Source organism: Rhineura floridana, chromosome 11, assembly GCF_030035675.1.
Source record: "Rhineura floridana isolate rRhiFlo1 chromosome 11, rRhiFlo1.hap2, whole genome shotgun sequence".
Classification (NCBI taxonomy): Eukaryota; Metazoa; Chordata; class Lepidosauria; order Squamata; family Rhineuridae; genus Rhineura; species Rhineura floridana.
This window is the reverse complement of record NC_084490.1, coordinates 13,241,392-13,258,090: the sequence shown is the minus strand read 5'-3', so window position 1 is coordinate 13,258,090 and position 16,699 is coordinate 13,241,392. Positions and strand designations below refer to the sequence as shown.

The 16,699-nt window shown below is 46.5% G+C and overlaps 1 protein-coding gene across 2 annotated transcripts in view; it reads right to left on the bottom strand.

Annotated features, from left to right (window-relative positions):
* PNP (purine nucleoside phosphorylase) overlaps nt 1–16,699 on the bottom strand; it is a 30,171-nt gene continuing 13,472 nt past the window's right edge. For both annotated transcript variants that reach the window (XM_061589633.1, XM_061589634.1), the window contains 5 exons: nt 7,494–7,663; nt 7,218–7,321; nt 5,547–5,722; nt 4,387–4,577; nt 1–3,443 (listed from right to left, as the gene is read on the bottom strand). In XM_061589633.1, coding sequence (XP_061445617.1) covers nt 3,226–3,443; nt 4,387–4,577; nt 5,547–5,722; nt 7,218–7,321; nt 7,494–7,663 — 859 coding nt within the window. In that variant the 3' untranslated portion in view covers nt 1–3,225. The remainder of the gene's footprint in view (nt 3,444–4,386; nt 4,578–5,546; nt 5,723–7,217; nt 7,322–7,493; nt 7,664–16,699) is intronic.

Genomic DNA, 16,699 nt, shown 5'->3' with positions numbered 1-16,699 from the left:
TAAATCTGTTCGTTCCAACTTTATTATTTACTCATTATTATTTAATAATTAAACCAGGGGGACGGTCCATTCATTTAAATAAAACAACAAAAGTGCAGAATGCTCTAAAAAAATATAGATATTTTTTGTCCTTCATACTCGAGTTCCTCTTTACTTTATCAACATTTACAACCCATTCCTTGGCAAGGTTAATGGGATGGTGGCATCCTGGCCCATGGATTGGCCTACCGCATGAGTTAAAGACAGGAGTAAAAAAAGAGAGAAGCAGCTGGGAAGAGAGGCCTTGCGAGCAGAAACCAGGGTGAACGTACAGCCCGCTCAGCAAAGCAGTTAAGCTGCAGTACCTGAGTTATGCACCAGTTCATGAAGAAATCATGCCCACTAGGATCAGGCAGCTTCCAAATCAATGGAGGAAGCCAGATTTTAAAACAGTATGCACGCTTATAGGAGATGTAAAACACCCACAAACGCAGTTGCTCTGGCTTCTATCCAGTGGGTGCCCTCTTCTGCAAACATTTACATAAACACCAATGTTGTGGCCAGCATTTCAGCCGGATGCTACGGCTGTGCCTCAAACAGGAATCTGCTGTGAGGTAAAGGATTTTATCCAATGTTATTCCAACTTCAAGTAGATCCATTGCAAATAATGAACACGGCTAAGCTAGGTCCATTAATTTAACTCAACTGGAAACAAGGTTTTAATTTCTACTGCTGGAAAAAACCTTCACCTGCGGAATTCTGCAGTGTGGAGCTGCTGTTAAAAGGCAGAGGAGCGGACCAGGAGTGGTCAGCTGGCAACCCTAGTCTCGTCTCTGTGATGTGCACGCACGTCCCACCGGTGAACCTCACCTAAACCAGGGGTGGGAAACCTGTGGCCCTCCAGATGCTGTCACACTCCAATTCCCGTCAGCTCTAGCCAGCATTACCAATGGTCAGGGATGGTGGGAGTCCAGGAACATCTGGAGAGCCTCAGGTTCCCCATGCCTGGTTCAAGTCTACCTTCACCAACCTGGTGTTCTCCCACTGTTCTGGATTACAACTCCCATCAGCCCCAGTTTTTGGCAAAGCTCTTGCCAAAAGAGCCCTGGGCCAGTCTTACCTGGAAGTGGGTAGGGAAGGACTGCTTTTTGGAGGGTCACTATGGTGTTAGCCCACATTTATGTGTTCATTCATTCACACACATATATCTCATAAGCGGCTCTGAAGCTCCAGGTTTTAAACAGCTCTGATATAACTGAGATATGAGTAACAGCAGTCATGAAACAAAGAAGGCACCAGCAGGAATGTGAAAGGAGCAGGGAGATGTAAGGGGACCATCTCCCCCACCAAGCCCCTTAAAAGGTACAGAAAGCACAATGGCAACACTGGGTGGAGCCAAATTCAGACTTATGACGGGCTATCTGCTCCCAAATACTCAGATTCCTAAGCATGGGGGCTGACAGCAACCAGTACAATACTTGATCCCAGCATCAAAAAGGTAGAGTGGTGTGTGTGTGCGCGCACCAGTGAGTCTCAAGGTCCAAAATTTCAAAAGTTCAGAGAGCGACCTTGGAACCACATTACTTGCAGTAGGGTTGCAACCAGAGCTTGGAAAAGTTACTTTTTTGAACTACAACTCCCATCAGCCCCAGCCAGCATGGCCACTGGATTGGGCTGATGGGCACTGTAGTTCAAAAAAGTAACTTTTCCAAGCTCTGGTTGCAACGTCCAACCACATTGTCTGTTGCAGAATGACTTTGAAGAAATGATCCATGACCCAATTCCATTGGCCATGGCAGGAATCTCTTATCCAACCCTCCCCACCAGCCACTTCTAGTGGAAATCTAGCTGGGAGGCTTGTTAGTTTTTGGAAGCCAGAAGTGTGGCCGCCAAGGGATGAAATGTTGCTCCTTTGGTTCCTGGAGGAACAGCAACCTAAAAGCTTAATAATCATGTTTTTAAAAGGCTGAAAGTAGGCACAGAGAAAGCAATGGATCCCAGGGACATAGACTAATTCTCACAAAAGGATGAGGTGGCAAAACTCTTTCAGGCTGCAAGGAGAGGTCTCACGATACTGAATATTCCTCTATACAAACAAACAAATAATCCTTGCATATTGAAAATTAGCAGGTCAGGATTCTAGGCCAGCCAACTCCCTCATGTGCTAGCCTTCTGCATGCAGGGATTTATTTGCTTGTGCATGGAGAAGCATTCAGTCATTTAAGCTGCACTTATCTGCACTTTGAAGTTCTCACCTCACCTGCTGTTTGTGAGAACAAGGCTTTAGTATTTGATCGCTTATGGATGAATCCAGACTCTGAGCAATTCACTTGATATTTAAAGTCCAAATGTTTAACCCGCTTTGGGGCATAAAAGTTTGGGGACAAAACAAGATCTATTGCCCTTCAAGGTGTTCAGAGAACAGATGTCCCTCCCCATCTCCATCCACAAAGCCCTCCTGAATGAAGCTGAGAAGAAGGGACAGTCACGGAAAGACAAAGAGATTAACAAGAAAGTTCAAACAGACAAAACAAGGGGACTAAATGTTCACCACCACCAGAAATGAACATTATCAAACATTTAGAGGAAAAATCTTGGTGTTTAGCAGGACAAAGGATGCCCTGAGGCAAGGTGGACATCCAGGGGATCCTAACCTTTGTAGGCAAACACGCAGTACAGTGTTAGCTAGGTCCTGCTGAGGAACCCGTTGACGAGAGAGTGGCCATTTTGAAATGCAAAATGGAGGCCTTCAGAATTTTAGAAGCCCATTCTCTCTATTTTAACCTTTAAAAAGCTAAATGCCATATTAGATGTGGGTTGTAAGAGGCCTGTATGATCTAGATAGCCAGAACAAGCAACCCTACTTTCCTGGCATAGATGACAAAGAAAGAAACATAAGCACTATAGTCAAAATTAAAAATTCTGAAACTCAGAGAAACAGAGAAGGACACAGACACCGATATCATCTGAGAGGCTAGAGATCAAATACAGAAACAGAGACACTGCCCATTGATGGCCAAAGAGTGCTGGGCAGTGTAGCAGAACAAACGCTTGAGGTACCATCTGACAGTAGAGGACTTAGCAGCAGGATCTGACAAAGAACAATATTTCAGGGGATGGGATGGATAGGACAGTCAATATGCTCTTCATGCCTGGACCATGTGGGTGAGCGACTGATGCCAGGTCCCCTGCTTGACAAGCCGGTACGGGCAAGGGATGCGTGGTGGGCCAGCATAAACTGTGCTGCTAGGCCAAGTTGTTGTTGCGCTCAATGCGCTGCACCATCAAGGAGACCAGTTTCTCAAGGGTGCGGGCGCTCTGCCGGCTGGCCTCCAGCACTTCGGTGTGGTTGGCCTTCTCCTTGCTCTCGTAGTCGAGGACGGACTTATTCGTGATGAGGGAGAAACCAAAGACACGCATGCCACAGTGACGGGCCACGATCACCTCAGGGACTGTGCTCATGCCTGGAGGGAAGCGGGGAAGAAAAAGGGGGAAGAGTTAGAGCACGGACAAGGAAGCTTTTCAGCCTGAGGGCCACATTCCCGTCTGAGGGCCACATCTAAGTGGTGGGCGAGGCCAGAGGCAAAAGTAGGTAGAGCAATGGAAGTAAATTTAGCCTTCATGCAACAGGCTACTTTCTACACACACACACCTCTCTATCCTCCATCCAGGGAAGCAAGAGGCGATATATTAAAACATTTTTGTTTAGGCAAGCCTATCCGGACACATAGACGTTGATGTGTTTTAATTTCTTATTAGTCTGTTGCCATTTTAATTGTTTTTAAAATGGTTTTAATTACTCATTTTTAACTATTTTTATTGATATTTTTAATGTTTTTTGTAATCTGCTTAGTGGTTTTCGACAACCGAGCAGTATATACATTTTGTTAAATAAATGAAATAAAGTAAAAAATATCTGTATCAGTCTATATTGTTTTCTTGTATGTTTAAATATTTTCATTCTTATGGTAAACCACATTGAGATTCTTTAGACTGAACAGTCTAGAAACTAATAATAAATCCCACTAATAAATATAGGCTCACTGTACTGTCAGAAAGAATCCAGTCAGCCAAGTCCCACCTGATGGACCAGTGGACGAGAAAGCAGCCATTTTGAACTGCAAAATGGAGGCCTGCCCAGTGCTTCAGAAGCACTTTCTCTGTGTCCTGAACTTTAAAAGAAGATAAAAGCCACGGAACCATGGTAAGAGACCCACATGAACTGAGAGTGAGGATTGGTAATGCTGCCTTGTCTCGCAGTGTACAACGCCCACTACATTTCAAAACCTCAAAGCTTTCTGTCAGGGAAAAACCCAACTCGCTCTTCAACAACTGTGTCAGGTGACACACACTAAAGACCTCTTTCCCTCCCATAAATACATCCCCTTAATTCTTCCCCCAACTGACCTACGGCATCAGCACCTAGACGCTGAAGGAAGCGGCATTCGGCGATGGTCTCGTAGTTAGGGCCGCCCAAGGCACAATAGACTCCCTCGCGCAAGCACCCGGAGCAGCCTATCTCCGACGCCACTGTGTGGGCCAGTTTCCTCAAGTCTTGGTTGTAGGCATCAGACATGGCTGGGAAGCGTGCCCCAAATCTGTGAAGGGGGAAAAGGAGGAGAATGGGGTGAGGAAAAAGAGAGAGAGAAATCCACAGATGGACCCGTGAGGGGGAGAGTGATGAGGCACCGTCTTTGAGAAGGTAAACTTTTTGTACAAATAAATGGAAAGATCTATCCCAAGGTCTATCTATCACAGAGGAGCACAGGAAGCAGACTTAAATCCTGTCAGACATTTAGTCCATGTTGCATAGTACTGTCTACTCTGGCTGGAAGCAGCTCTCCAGGATCTTAAGCAGAGAGCCTTTTTCCTCATTAGCTACCTTTAAAAAAAACAAAAAAACTAAAGTTGCCAGGGATTGAACATGAGACCTTCTGCATGCAAAGCATGTGCTCTACCCACTGGACTATGCTGCCTCCCAAATAGCCTTACCTGTGGGGAATGGGAGCAGCACGGGGTGAGTTACCAGCCCAACCTCACAGGGACACAGGAAGTTGACCCAGTGGTCAAACTAGCTCCATATCGTCTACACTGACTGACAGTGGCTCTCCAGGGCTTCAGGCAAGAGTCTCTCTCACTCTCCGGGCCCTGCTTGGAGATGCCGGGGATTGAACCTGGGACCTTCTGCACGCAAGGCAGAGGCTCTACCACTGAGCTATGGCCCTTCCCCAAATACACTTGGCCCGTACAGGGATTGAACTCACATCCTTGGCATTGTTAGCAACACACCCTAACTAACAGATCACCAGCCTCTCGGAGGCCAACTAGAATCAATGGACTATGGGGTAAGACACCTCTATGATCCTAACAAGGCAGGGGTGAGGAATCTGAGAGCCTCCAAACATTGCTGGACCACAGCCCCCATGCCCCCTGACCATCGGCCACGTTGGCTAGAGCCTGATGGGAGTCGGAGTCCAGCAATATCTGGAGACTCACAAGTTCCCCACCACTACAATAAGGGGCGTTGCATCTCAACAGCCACAGAGGCAGGATTAGCCCCACCTTACCTCTCGTCGTTAGGCCCCATCAGGGGGTTCTGCCCGGCAAAGCCCGGCATGTTGATGTGGTCACAGATCACCATGATGTCCCCCACTTTGTACTCGGGGTTAAGCCCCCCAGCCGCGTTGGTGACGATGAGGGTCTCCACACCCAGCAGATGGAAGATCCGAACCGGGAAGGTCACCTGGAGGGGGGGCAGGGGAACAGAAGTGGTAGTGAGGAAATGTTGAAGGGTTATGCCCAGTGGTGGCTTGCGTCCCTTAAGACTGGTAGGGCGGAAGGAAGGGAGCCCGTACAGTAGGCGGAGCCAGAGCCAATGATAGGCAGAGCCAACTCATTCTAGTTTTGTCTCCGCCCTCTTCCCTGCTGAGTTTTACAAGGGGCAACATTGAGATTTTGGAGGGAGAAGCTGACAGGCAGTACCACCCCCTGGACTCGTTGTTAAGTAGGAAGGCAGGCAGGCAGGGGCCTATTGAAGCTGGTGGGGCAGTGACCCATTAGCCCTAATGGACCTGCCTCCATTGGCTTTGTCCATTCAGAATCACAGCAGGGCAAAAATAATGAGCACCTCGTAATTTTCCACAGAGCAAAGCCCGGACTCTGCCTGCAGCAATGAACCAGGCTCTTCTGAATTTGCTTGTGACCACACCTAGCATCTCCTGGCCACTGTAGCGTCCGGCTGATGAACATAGAAGGAAGATTGCTCGGATGCACCTGATCTGTGTTCTCCCCAAACCATAGGAAGCTGCCTTATAATGAGTTAGACCATTGGTCCGTCTAGCTCAGTATTATCTGACTGGCAGCAGCTCTCATTGCCTGCTGCCTAATCCTTTTAATAGGAGCTGCCCAGGATCTTCTGCATAGGGGAAGGGCCATAGCTCAGTGGCAGAGCATCTGCTTTGCATGCAGAAGGTCCCAGGTTCGATTCCCGGCATCTCCAGCTACCTGTCTGAAATCCTGGAAAGTCGCTGCCAGTCAGAGTAGACCATACTGAGCTAGATGGACCAGTGATCTGACTTGATACAAGGCAGTTTCCTATATTCTTATATATGGAAAGCAAATGCTATACATCTGTCTCCAAGGATGACCAGTGTTACTGCCATACCTCTTCTCTGCAGTCAGGGGTACTGAGGTGCTAGTGGCTTACCTAAAGGTTTATCTTATCTAGTATTTCATTTATTTATTATGCTTGCAGCCCATCCTTCTTTCAAGGACATGTTTTGTTTTGTTTTTACAATCCTCACACAACAGCCTTGCAAGGTGGGCTAGGATTAGAATGTGACTGGCTCAAGGCCACTCGGTGAAACTTCATGAGCGAACAGGGATTTGAAATCTAACCTCACCCCAATCCTAGACCTAATCCAAAATTCTACCCCTTCAGATCTCAGATCCCACCTGTATTTTTCATGTGCACAGAGACTCATCACGCTGAAATGGAAATGGAGGAGGCCTACACTTGAACAGAGCTTGTGCCCTTGGACATGGAAGCTTTCTGCCCTCCTACCGTCCCAATCCCAGATGCGTTGGACCAGAGATGATGAGAAGGAACTTCGCACAGGCTCAGAGACACTGTCTTCTCTATTACTTTATATTATTATGAAACTTCCAGGCCCTGAAATTAGTGTCAACTAGACATCTCTGTATTTTGAAAGGTTTAGAGCTTTGTGAGAGCAACTCACCTTCCAGAGCGGGTACCCTTCGTACATGTGGAAGCGGCCTTGCATCACCACACTTGGCTTTCCATTGAGGTTCCCAAACACCAACCTTCCGGCATGGCCTACAACTGGAACGAGGCAAGGAAAGGGTTACATTCACTCGCTGCTGCCCCCTGGTGGGCAACGTGCTGTGTAGTAGCACCTTTTCCATCTACAGTTTTCCAGCACCCCTTAGTGGTTGCCACGCAGTGCAATTAAGCTAGCCCCTGGTCCTCCCCAACCCCACTTTTTTTTTTTTACCTGTGCTTTCGGGGAAGTTGGGGATTTTGGAATAGTCAAACGCCACTTGGTCCTTCAGGAGGTCAGCCAGCCCTCCAAGGCCTGAGCCACAGATGATGGCAACCCTGGGCCGGTGCTTGGTGTTGGACAGCAGCCAGTCCGCCGTTCGCTTGCAGTCCTCATAGGTGTACCTGAGAAAAGAGATGTGTATACACACCCATGGTTAGGGCTGGAGATTGCAGGGCTAACTTCGTGCCACCAGGGGGAAGCAAGTACACATAGACACAGGCGAATCCTGAGGCTTTGCTTTGTGGAGTACAAACCTCAGCCATGAAGGTCACTGTGTGACTTTGGGCCAGTCGCTAACTCTCAGCCTAACCTACCTCACAGGGTTGGTTGGTGGATAAAATGGAGGGGATGGGGAGGAGAAGCATCTACCCCACTTATAACAAATGCATCCCCCCTCCTATACTATTCCTTATTCCATGGGAGAGAAAAAAACAAAATAAAGTATATTAGTCAGTAATCTTAAGAGAAGTTTGTTTTAACAATCATGCAGTTGCACCATACATGCTTGAAGAACCTCACATACACAATTCCAGTGATCCTTCCAACAGCCCTGTCAGGTAGAGCAATATTATCGCCACCTCTATATGCGCACATAGGGACTAAGGTAATAGCAGCTTACCTAGGACCAGCCTGCCCTGCCCTGGTGCCCCGCCCAGATCTTTTTGACTACAACTCCCATCAGCCCTGGCCAATGTGCTGATGGGAGTTGTAGTCCAAAGCTTCTGGAAGGTACTAGGTTGGGGAAGGCGGCAGACCGCATTACTCACTGATTGATTTGCTATGTTTCCATCTTATCCTTCCCCAAAGGAGCACAGAGGAGCATACCTAGCCCTTACAACACACACACACAAACCTCACAACAGCCTTGTGGAGTAGGCTGTACTGAGAAAATAGGACCCACTGGACTTCCTGGGTATAGAGGGATTCAAACTGGGGTCTTCTCAGTCCTCTGCATCCACCAGAATCACTGCATTGCTCCAACTCTCACACTAGCATGTGATTTGGACCCCAGACATCCTGGCTCACAGTTTCAGTCACTACGTCACCTCAGCTTTCCAAAGCACAGGCACTGTTAAATCAGTTTGTTCTCAAGTTCAGTTAACCTTTTGATTTCAGATATCCTTTTTACCAAGCCCTCACTCCCGCTTTTTGGAGAATATGGATCCTTTCCCCAACACACACACACACACATCTTCCAGTCCAAACACAGACCCCTGGGCTGTCACATCATGACATTCCATTTTAGCTTACAATGCCAACTTCCTTCATATACCACCGTCATTCTATGCAAACCATTTTTCCCTCTGACGCCTCACTTCCACCCTTCTCCTCAGGCAATTTCAATAAATTAAGCAGTGCCACAGTAGCGAAAAAAATTCCAGTCGGCCAACCGGCCAGGCAGCAATTACTTTTGTAGCTTTCCATCACAGAAGCCAAGACACCACCCTCCAAAACCAAATGTTCCATGCGCTTCACTTCCATAGACACTGCAGAACACCAATGAGCAATAGCTTAGCATAGGCTGTGTCTGCAAAAGCAGCCACTTCTGGGGAGGAACTCCACTCACTAATACAACGGTCGCTCTGTACAATCCTTCAGCATAAGGTAATGGGGTGAAGTTTGAGGCCAAAATTCTTCCAAGGCTCACCATATGACTAAACGCATTCAGGAAGGAAGACACTGAAATTATTCCTTGTGCTAAACTATTACACCAGATAGTTATTATACAAAGCAGGCCTGTAATCAACAGAGCAGTAAACAGAAAAGACGTTGGGTTTCATAGGGTTAGGATTGTGTGTGCATTTGCACGAGAGATAATGGAAAGAGCAGGAACTTAATTTCCTCTAAATTAAAGTCTTCCCAGGAAATAAAATTTTCCCTTCCTAACAGCAAGATGATGGCCCAAGAGACTGCAAATAACTTGGAAATGGCTTTATTTTAAAGCCAGTGCAGAGCAATGTACAGCAGTGGCTTTCAAACTGCATTTGCAGAAACATCAGGACTCCACAGGACTGAACTGCTATCAGACATTTCTCAATGAGAAATCTGAAATGGCAAACTCTTGGGTATGTTGCCAGTGTAACACTGAAGGTCACCATGCATATGGATTAAGTAAAACAAAATGGAAGTGACAGCGAATAACAGCCTGAAAAACAGCTTCTCTACTAAAGTTAAAGAGAAAAGTGCAAAAGCAGGACTACAGCTGAACCTCAAAAAGACTAAAGTAATGACAACAGAAGATTTGTGTAACTTTAAAGTTGACAATGAGGACATTGAACTCGTCAAGGATTATCAATGGCACAGTCATTAACCAAAATGGAGACAATAGTCAAGAAATCAGAAGAAGGCTAGGACTGGCGAAGGCAGCTATGAAAGAACTAGAAAAGGTCCTCAAATGCAAAGATGTATCACTGAACACTAAAAGGATCATTCAGACCATGGTATTCCCAATCTCTATGTATGGATGTAAAAGCTGGACAGTGAAAAAAGTGGATAAGAGAAAAATCAACTCATTTGAAATGTGGCGTTTGCGGATACCATGGACTGCGAAAAAGACAAATAATTGGGTGTTAGAACAAATTAAACCAGAACTATCACTAGAAGCTAAAATGACGAAACTGAGGTTATCATACTTTGGACACATAATGAGAAGACATGATTCACTAGAAAAGAAAATGATGCTGGGAAAAGCAGAAGGGAGTTGAAAAAGAGGAAGGCCAAACAAGAGATGGATTGATTCCATAAAGGAAGCCACAGACCTGAACTTACAAGATCTGAACAGGGTGGTTTATTACAGATGCTGTTGGAGGTCACTGATTCATAGGGTCGACATAAGACATAATCGACCTGAAGGCATATAACAACAAACAACAGGCCCTATAGTTTCAGTTTGATTCAAACTGAACACGCTCCAGAAAACAGGGGTGGGGAAACTTTTTTCAGCCAGAGGCCATGTTCTCTATTCAGCAACCTTCTGAGGGCCGCATGCCAGAGTCAAAAGCGGTCCGAGCAACAGATGTGACTCTCACCTGTGCACAGCAGGCTACGTTCCGGCCAGGCAAAAGCAGTAGGCTTCTACACATCCTCCACTCACTTATCTCCATCCAGGCAAGGGGCATTATCATCATTTGGTGAACCTCTAAGTTAGATTACTGCAATGTGTTACATGTTGGGGTGCCTTTGAAGACGGTACTGAAACTGCAGTTATTCCAGAGTTCAGCAGACAGATTACTGACTAGTGCCAGGAGGTGTGAACATTATTATTATTATTATTTATTACATTTATACCCTGCCTTTCTTTTTTACGATAGAAACCCAAAGCGGCTTACATATGGTTCCCACACGGTCTCCCATCCAGGCACTGATTGGAGCGAGCTGGCCTTATCTGCCTTCAGACCATAGCCTGGGACCATATTATGCTAATTCTGTTCCAACTGCACTGGCTACTGATTAGTTTCCAGACTCTAAGTGCTGCTTGTGACTTTTTTCAAGCCCTATATTGCTCAGCCTCTCCCCATATGAACCAGCCTGGACCCTGGGGTCCTCATCAGAGGTGGCCCACAAATTATGGAATGATCTCCCCGATGAAATTCGCCTGGCACCAACATTGTTGTCTTTTTGGCACCAGATCAAGACCTTCCTTTTCTCCCAGGCATTCTAACAGCATGTGCTGAGCTCTGACCCCAGGTCTTTTACCTGGTTTATCTGTGCTACATGGTTTTAAACTTTGTATGTTTTTTAAAATTGTATATTTGCTTTTAATGTTCAATGTTTTTAATTTTTGTTAACCGCCCAGAGAGCTAATAATCAGAGGCCCTTCCCTCGCTCAAGGGAGGTGCAGAGCATGGGCACACAAGAATGGACCTTTTCAGTGGTGGATTCCCCCATCTGTGGAATGCTTTTTCTCTAGGAGATGACCCTGGGCCATCTCTGACAGTTTTTAGGTCCCAGGCTAAGACCTTTCTGTTTAGCCAGGCCTTTGGTGAATTAATGCTGCCTTCTATGGTGATCCTCATCTTTTAGCGGTGTGGGTAGGACTTGGTCCTTATTACTATGTGGCTGGATGAGCATTTTTTGTAAGTGTTTAAAAAAGTTTTGGTTTTAAATTGTTTTTATGTGTTGGATTTTATTTTTGTTAAGTGGTCTTGAGATTTTTTTTATCATCACGAGAACTGGGAAGCCCTGGCCCATGAGCATCCCAATTGGAGGTCGGCCATTATTAAAGGTGCTATGGACTTTGAAGAAGCACGAGTACAGGGCAAAAGGGACAAACGAGCTAAGCGGAAGGCACGTCAAGAAAACCCTCATCGTGACCATCTTCCATCTGGAAACCTATGTCTTCACTGTGGGAGGCTGTGTGGATCCAGATTTGGCCTCCACAGTCACTTACGGACCCACCGTTAAAGACCTTATCTCAGAAGACAATCTTACTCGGCCACGAGTGATCGCCAATGAATCATCATCACAGCGCAAGGATACATTCCATCCAGGCCAAAGCCCAGGCTAGAGGTTCTTAATCCATGCCATAAATATGCCCCAGAATCCTTTGCAATGAGCACAGATTCCGTCACTGGCACATAGCTACTCCAGTCCCCAGCATAGAAAATTACACATTAAACCCGGATAAGCCCTAAAGTTTGACATATTGTTACCTGCGAACACAACTGGTGAAGGGGGAAAACCTTCACCTATTGGCTTCCATCTGTCACACAGCTGTTAAATCAGGGATGGGGAACCTCAGGTCCAGGGAGGAGTAGGTCCTCCCTATCTGCCATCGGGATTCTTCCCAAGCCACACACCCCTCCCCAGTCACACCCTCCTTGAGTGTTTGTGCCTGGCTGGAACATGTCCTTCAACTCTGACAATGCTTCTTGCTTGCCTTGATAGAGGAGAGGGGTGTGTGAGTGTTTGCAGAACTAGCCTACTGTACAAAGGAAACATTTGCATTTATTGCTCCACGCACTGCTTCCTCTGGCCACTGGAAGATTGTGCAGAAGGGTATAAGGCCCTCTCGGGCTAAACAACGTTCTCCATCCCAGTGTTGCATGCAGAGGGCATCCCATTAAAAAAAATGGTAAGGTGTTCCTTGTGAGCTTTGCAATCTCCCTCCGCTCCTTGCCAAGTGTCCACCTGCTCCCTGCAGAGAGTCGCATGGAAAAAAATGGGAAGGAAGGTCTAGGAGCCCTGTCTTGCCAGCCGACTGGCTGAGTCTAACCTGCAATCATCGGCATTCTCATAGAAACTCAAGCAAAAAGCAGCAGGTTCAGACTGGGACAAAACCCAAACAGATGGGCGCTCTCTCTAAACAAGATGTGGGCAGACAAGGTCAGCCAGCAGGCTTGGGAGCGGTTCCTCCCGACAGGGCCCCAGGCCTGGACACATTTCTCAGGAGAACTTCCCTTTTTGGCATTTTCCTTCTTAACTTGAGGCTCCGGAACTTGCTGGCAACAGCTGGGGCCAACCCAGGAAAAAGTGAAGTGATAAAGCCTGGAGAAAATGTCCCTGAGCATGTCCTCAAGGACCAAGACACTCGAGACAGGATCCTGCAGCTGGGATCAAAATCAAGTCCTCACCTGGCTGTGTGCTGCAGAAAGCGGTTGGCCGGAATATGAGGGCTGCCAACTGACCAGGGGAAAAAAACCACTGGCCTGCTCCTGTGCTTTTATAACATGAGCTTGGTACAGAGGAATCACCAGACAGATCTTTTCAAGGCAAGGAGATAATATGCCCAATCATTTGCTAATTAATGTCTGCAGAACACATTGTTGTTAAAAGCACAGAAGCCAAACGTAAAAGTTGGCAATCCCACAGAATTTCCAAGGAAGGGGCCATTGGGAGTCACATGAGCCAACTGCCCATGCTGTGGAGGTAAGGAACAAATTCCACATATGGACTGAGAATAACATTGTCACCTTCATCATTCCTTTTGGACAACATGCACTAGGCTCTTGGTCCACAAATCTTTTCACAGGTCCCTGCAAAGCCACACTGGGACTCGGGCTGCCTAAGCTGCCCTGCACACACATATCCACCTGTATTAGCATTTTAATTTATTATTAATCAATCAATCAATTAAATTTATATCTCGTCCTTCCTTGCCCAGGGCGGCAAACAAAAACACTAAAATACTCTAAAAATCTTAAAAACAAAAGACTAAAACATACTAAAACAAGACCTCTTTAAAAACATATTTTTTAAAAAAGCTTTAAAAGTAATTCCAAAACAGATGCAAACTGGGATAAGGTCTCTACTTAAAAGGCTTGCTGAAAGAGGAATTTGTTTAAATTACAGCCTGGCCTCATTGCCCTCTTTAAACACACACACAAGGCAGGAAGTTCTTTCTCCTACAGGTCACATTTAGCCGCAAATAAGCAGAACGGATCCGTGATGCACATGTGCAGCAAAAGAACATGGCTAAGGAAGAGATGTAGCTCAGTGGCAGAGCATCTGCCTTGCATGCAGAAGGTCACAAGTTCAGTCCCCTGCATCCCCAAGTAGGGTTGGGAGTAGGGTTGCCAGGTTCCTGGCCTGAGATTGATCCTGTATCTTTAGGAGAAGAGAAAGTCAGCCAAGTGCAGGTGTTCTTGCACCTCTTGGAGGCCGGGCCTGGCAACCAAGAGGTCTTCTGTATCTTTAAAAGTTGTGTAGGAGGAAGGGAGAATTCCACCTTGTGGTTTTTCCCATTACAGCGTTGCAAGAACACCTGCACTTGGCTGACTTTCTCTTCTCCTAAAGATACAGGATCAGTCTCAGGCCAGGAACCTGGCAACCCTAGTTGGGAGAGACTTCTACCTGAAACCCTTAAGACTGCTAACAGTCAGTGTAGACAATATTGAGCTAGATTTACCAATGGTCTGACTCAGTATGACAAAGCTTCCTATCTTCCTAAGGATAGACAAAACCATTGTAGACTGCAGGTGGCACCTCAGGAGCCAACAGAGCTAGAATCTTTATCCCTGAAGAACACATACTTTCCCCCTCCTCTTTTTAACCTTTCAGGGAATCTATATTTTTACAGTGGGGAAGCATTTTAATTTTTTTAAAAAGGCATCCCCCTCCACACTACTACCTGTAATCTGAAATGGTACAGATGAGTCTACTCTACCAGCTAATTCTGCACCATGTGTAGACCGGGCCTCATTTTTCGTTTTCTGGAGTTGGCCTCAGTAACATAGGATAAACCCAATCAGGACAGATTCCGCTTGCAAAAAAACACATCACCTAAGCTGACTCATACGTTTATACAGTAATAACAAGAACCTTCTTGGCAGTCAGAAACGGAAAAGTTATATGCAACCCAACTGCACATAAAGACTTGAGGGCTGGGCAGATGAACAGGAAGCGAAAGTCAACATAATGTGTAACTTTTTCCCACTACAGCTCTCAGTCTCTCTCTCACGCACGCACACACATTCTTGAAAAGTATGTCTCTTTGTTTTTATGATGAGACATGTACACTAGCAACACTGGCCTATTACAGGCACTGGGCAATTGCAGCAAAAGGAAATTGGTGGAGGAGGGGAATTGCCTCACCATCCCACGTTTCCTTCATCACGTCCTGTTATTGACGCCTGCCCCTGCTACCTTCAAAACCCCATTAAACAGCTGGCACACCCCAGGGGATACAGGGAAAGATAGTACCAGGAACTCATAAAAATCCTGTATGTCACTTCCGCTCTTGCCAACTGACCAGAAAAAAAAATCTGTATTGTCCTTGTGCCCTGCAGAACAGTTTGATCTGTAAAAATCAGCAGTGGACATTTTTCACATATAGCAGAATGATTAGCATTATCATCTGCTTGGGATCTGCCCATCAAGCTACCGTGAAAGACGGAAGAGCAGGGGCAGATAAAAAGTTGGCAACTACTGGTGAGGCTGCAACAGAACTAAGATCTCCAAGGCAGAGGTGGGAGGAGAGAAGAATCTTCACCTATTTTGTGTTGCTTCAGTTGCTCCCTTATACCGAGTCAGACCCTTGGTCCATCTAGCACAACACTGTCAACAGAGACTGTTAGCAACTCTCCACGTTTCCAGACAGGGAGTCTCTCCCAGCCCAACTTGGAGATGCTGGTGACTGAATCTGGGATGCTCTTCATGGAAAGCAGATGCTCTACCACTGGAAAGCAACCAAACTACTTTGCTCAAAATAACAACAGCAACACCCAATCATCACAGTCTTGTAATGAGAAGATCGGGGAGACATAAGGATTAGCATAGGCTCAGGGTAATAATGAACAGCCTGCAGGATAAAGGCAGATTAAAGCAAACACGGAAAAAAGGAGAATAGATATTTGATACAGGCATGGCCGCAATAGCTTATAAGCCTTGTTTATGGTCTTCCTTAGGAGAACCAGTGTGGTGCAGTGGTTAAGGTGTTGGACTACAATCTGGGAGACTGGGGTTCGAATCCCCACACAGCCACAAAGCTCACTGGGTGACCTTGGGCCAGTCACTGCCTCTCAGCCTCACGAAAGCCCTATTCATAGGGTCGCCATAAGTCGGAATCGACTTGAAGGCAGTACATTTACATCTACATAGTCTTCCTTATGGGGTTGCCAATCTTTCCGGTTTTCTGGCACGGTTTCAGCTAAATAATGGAAGACTACACAGCCATGCAGAGGAAAGCTTCATGTCCTGAATTTCTTCCTGTTACACAGCTACTAAAAACACAGGGAGTCTTACTCAGGGTGGAGAGAGGAATGGGCCACCCTTCTTGCTCAGCTGAGTAAGCTGGAGCATTTTACTCTACAGCCACTTTTCCTTAGCTGACCAAGCCGTCAGGGCTTCCTTGGACTTTGGAACACATGCAAAGTGTCCCTGCTTCACCGCAGAGCGGCTGCAGCTCATCCTAATCTGCAGAGGAGGTGGGAAGAGCGAGGGCTAGCCCTGAAGCGCAGCAGGATGAAGCACCTGTCGCTCCGTGGCAGAACATCACCTTTGCAATCTGAAGGTCCCAGTTTCAACCCCCGGCATCTCCAGAGGGCTGGGAACATCCCTTGTCTGAACAACCTTGGAGAGCCACTGCCAGTATATGTAGCCAATACTGAGCAAAATGGACCAATGGCCTGACTCAGTAGCTCCTTCCTGTGTTCCCAACCTGCTTCAGGCATCGCCATAAGGGAGTGATAGATGAAATATATGAACGGGATAGATGAATG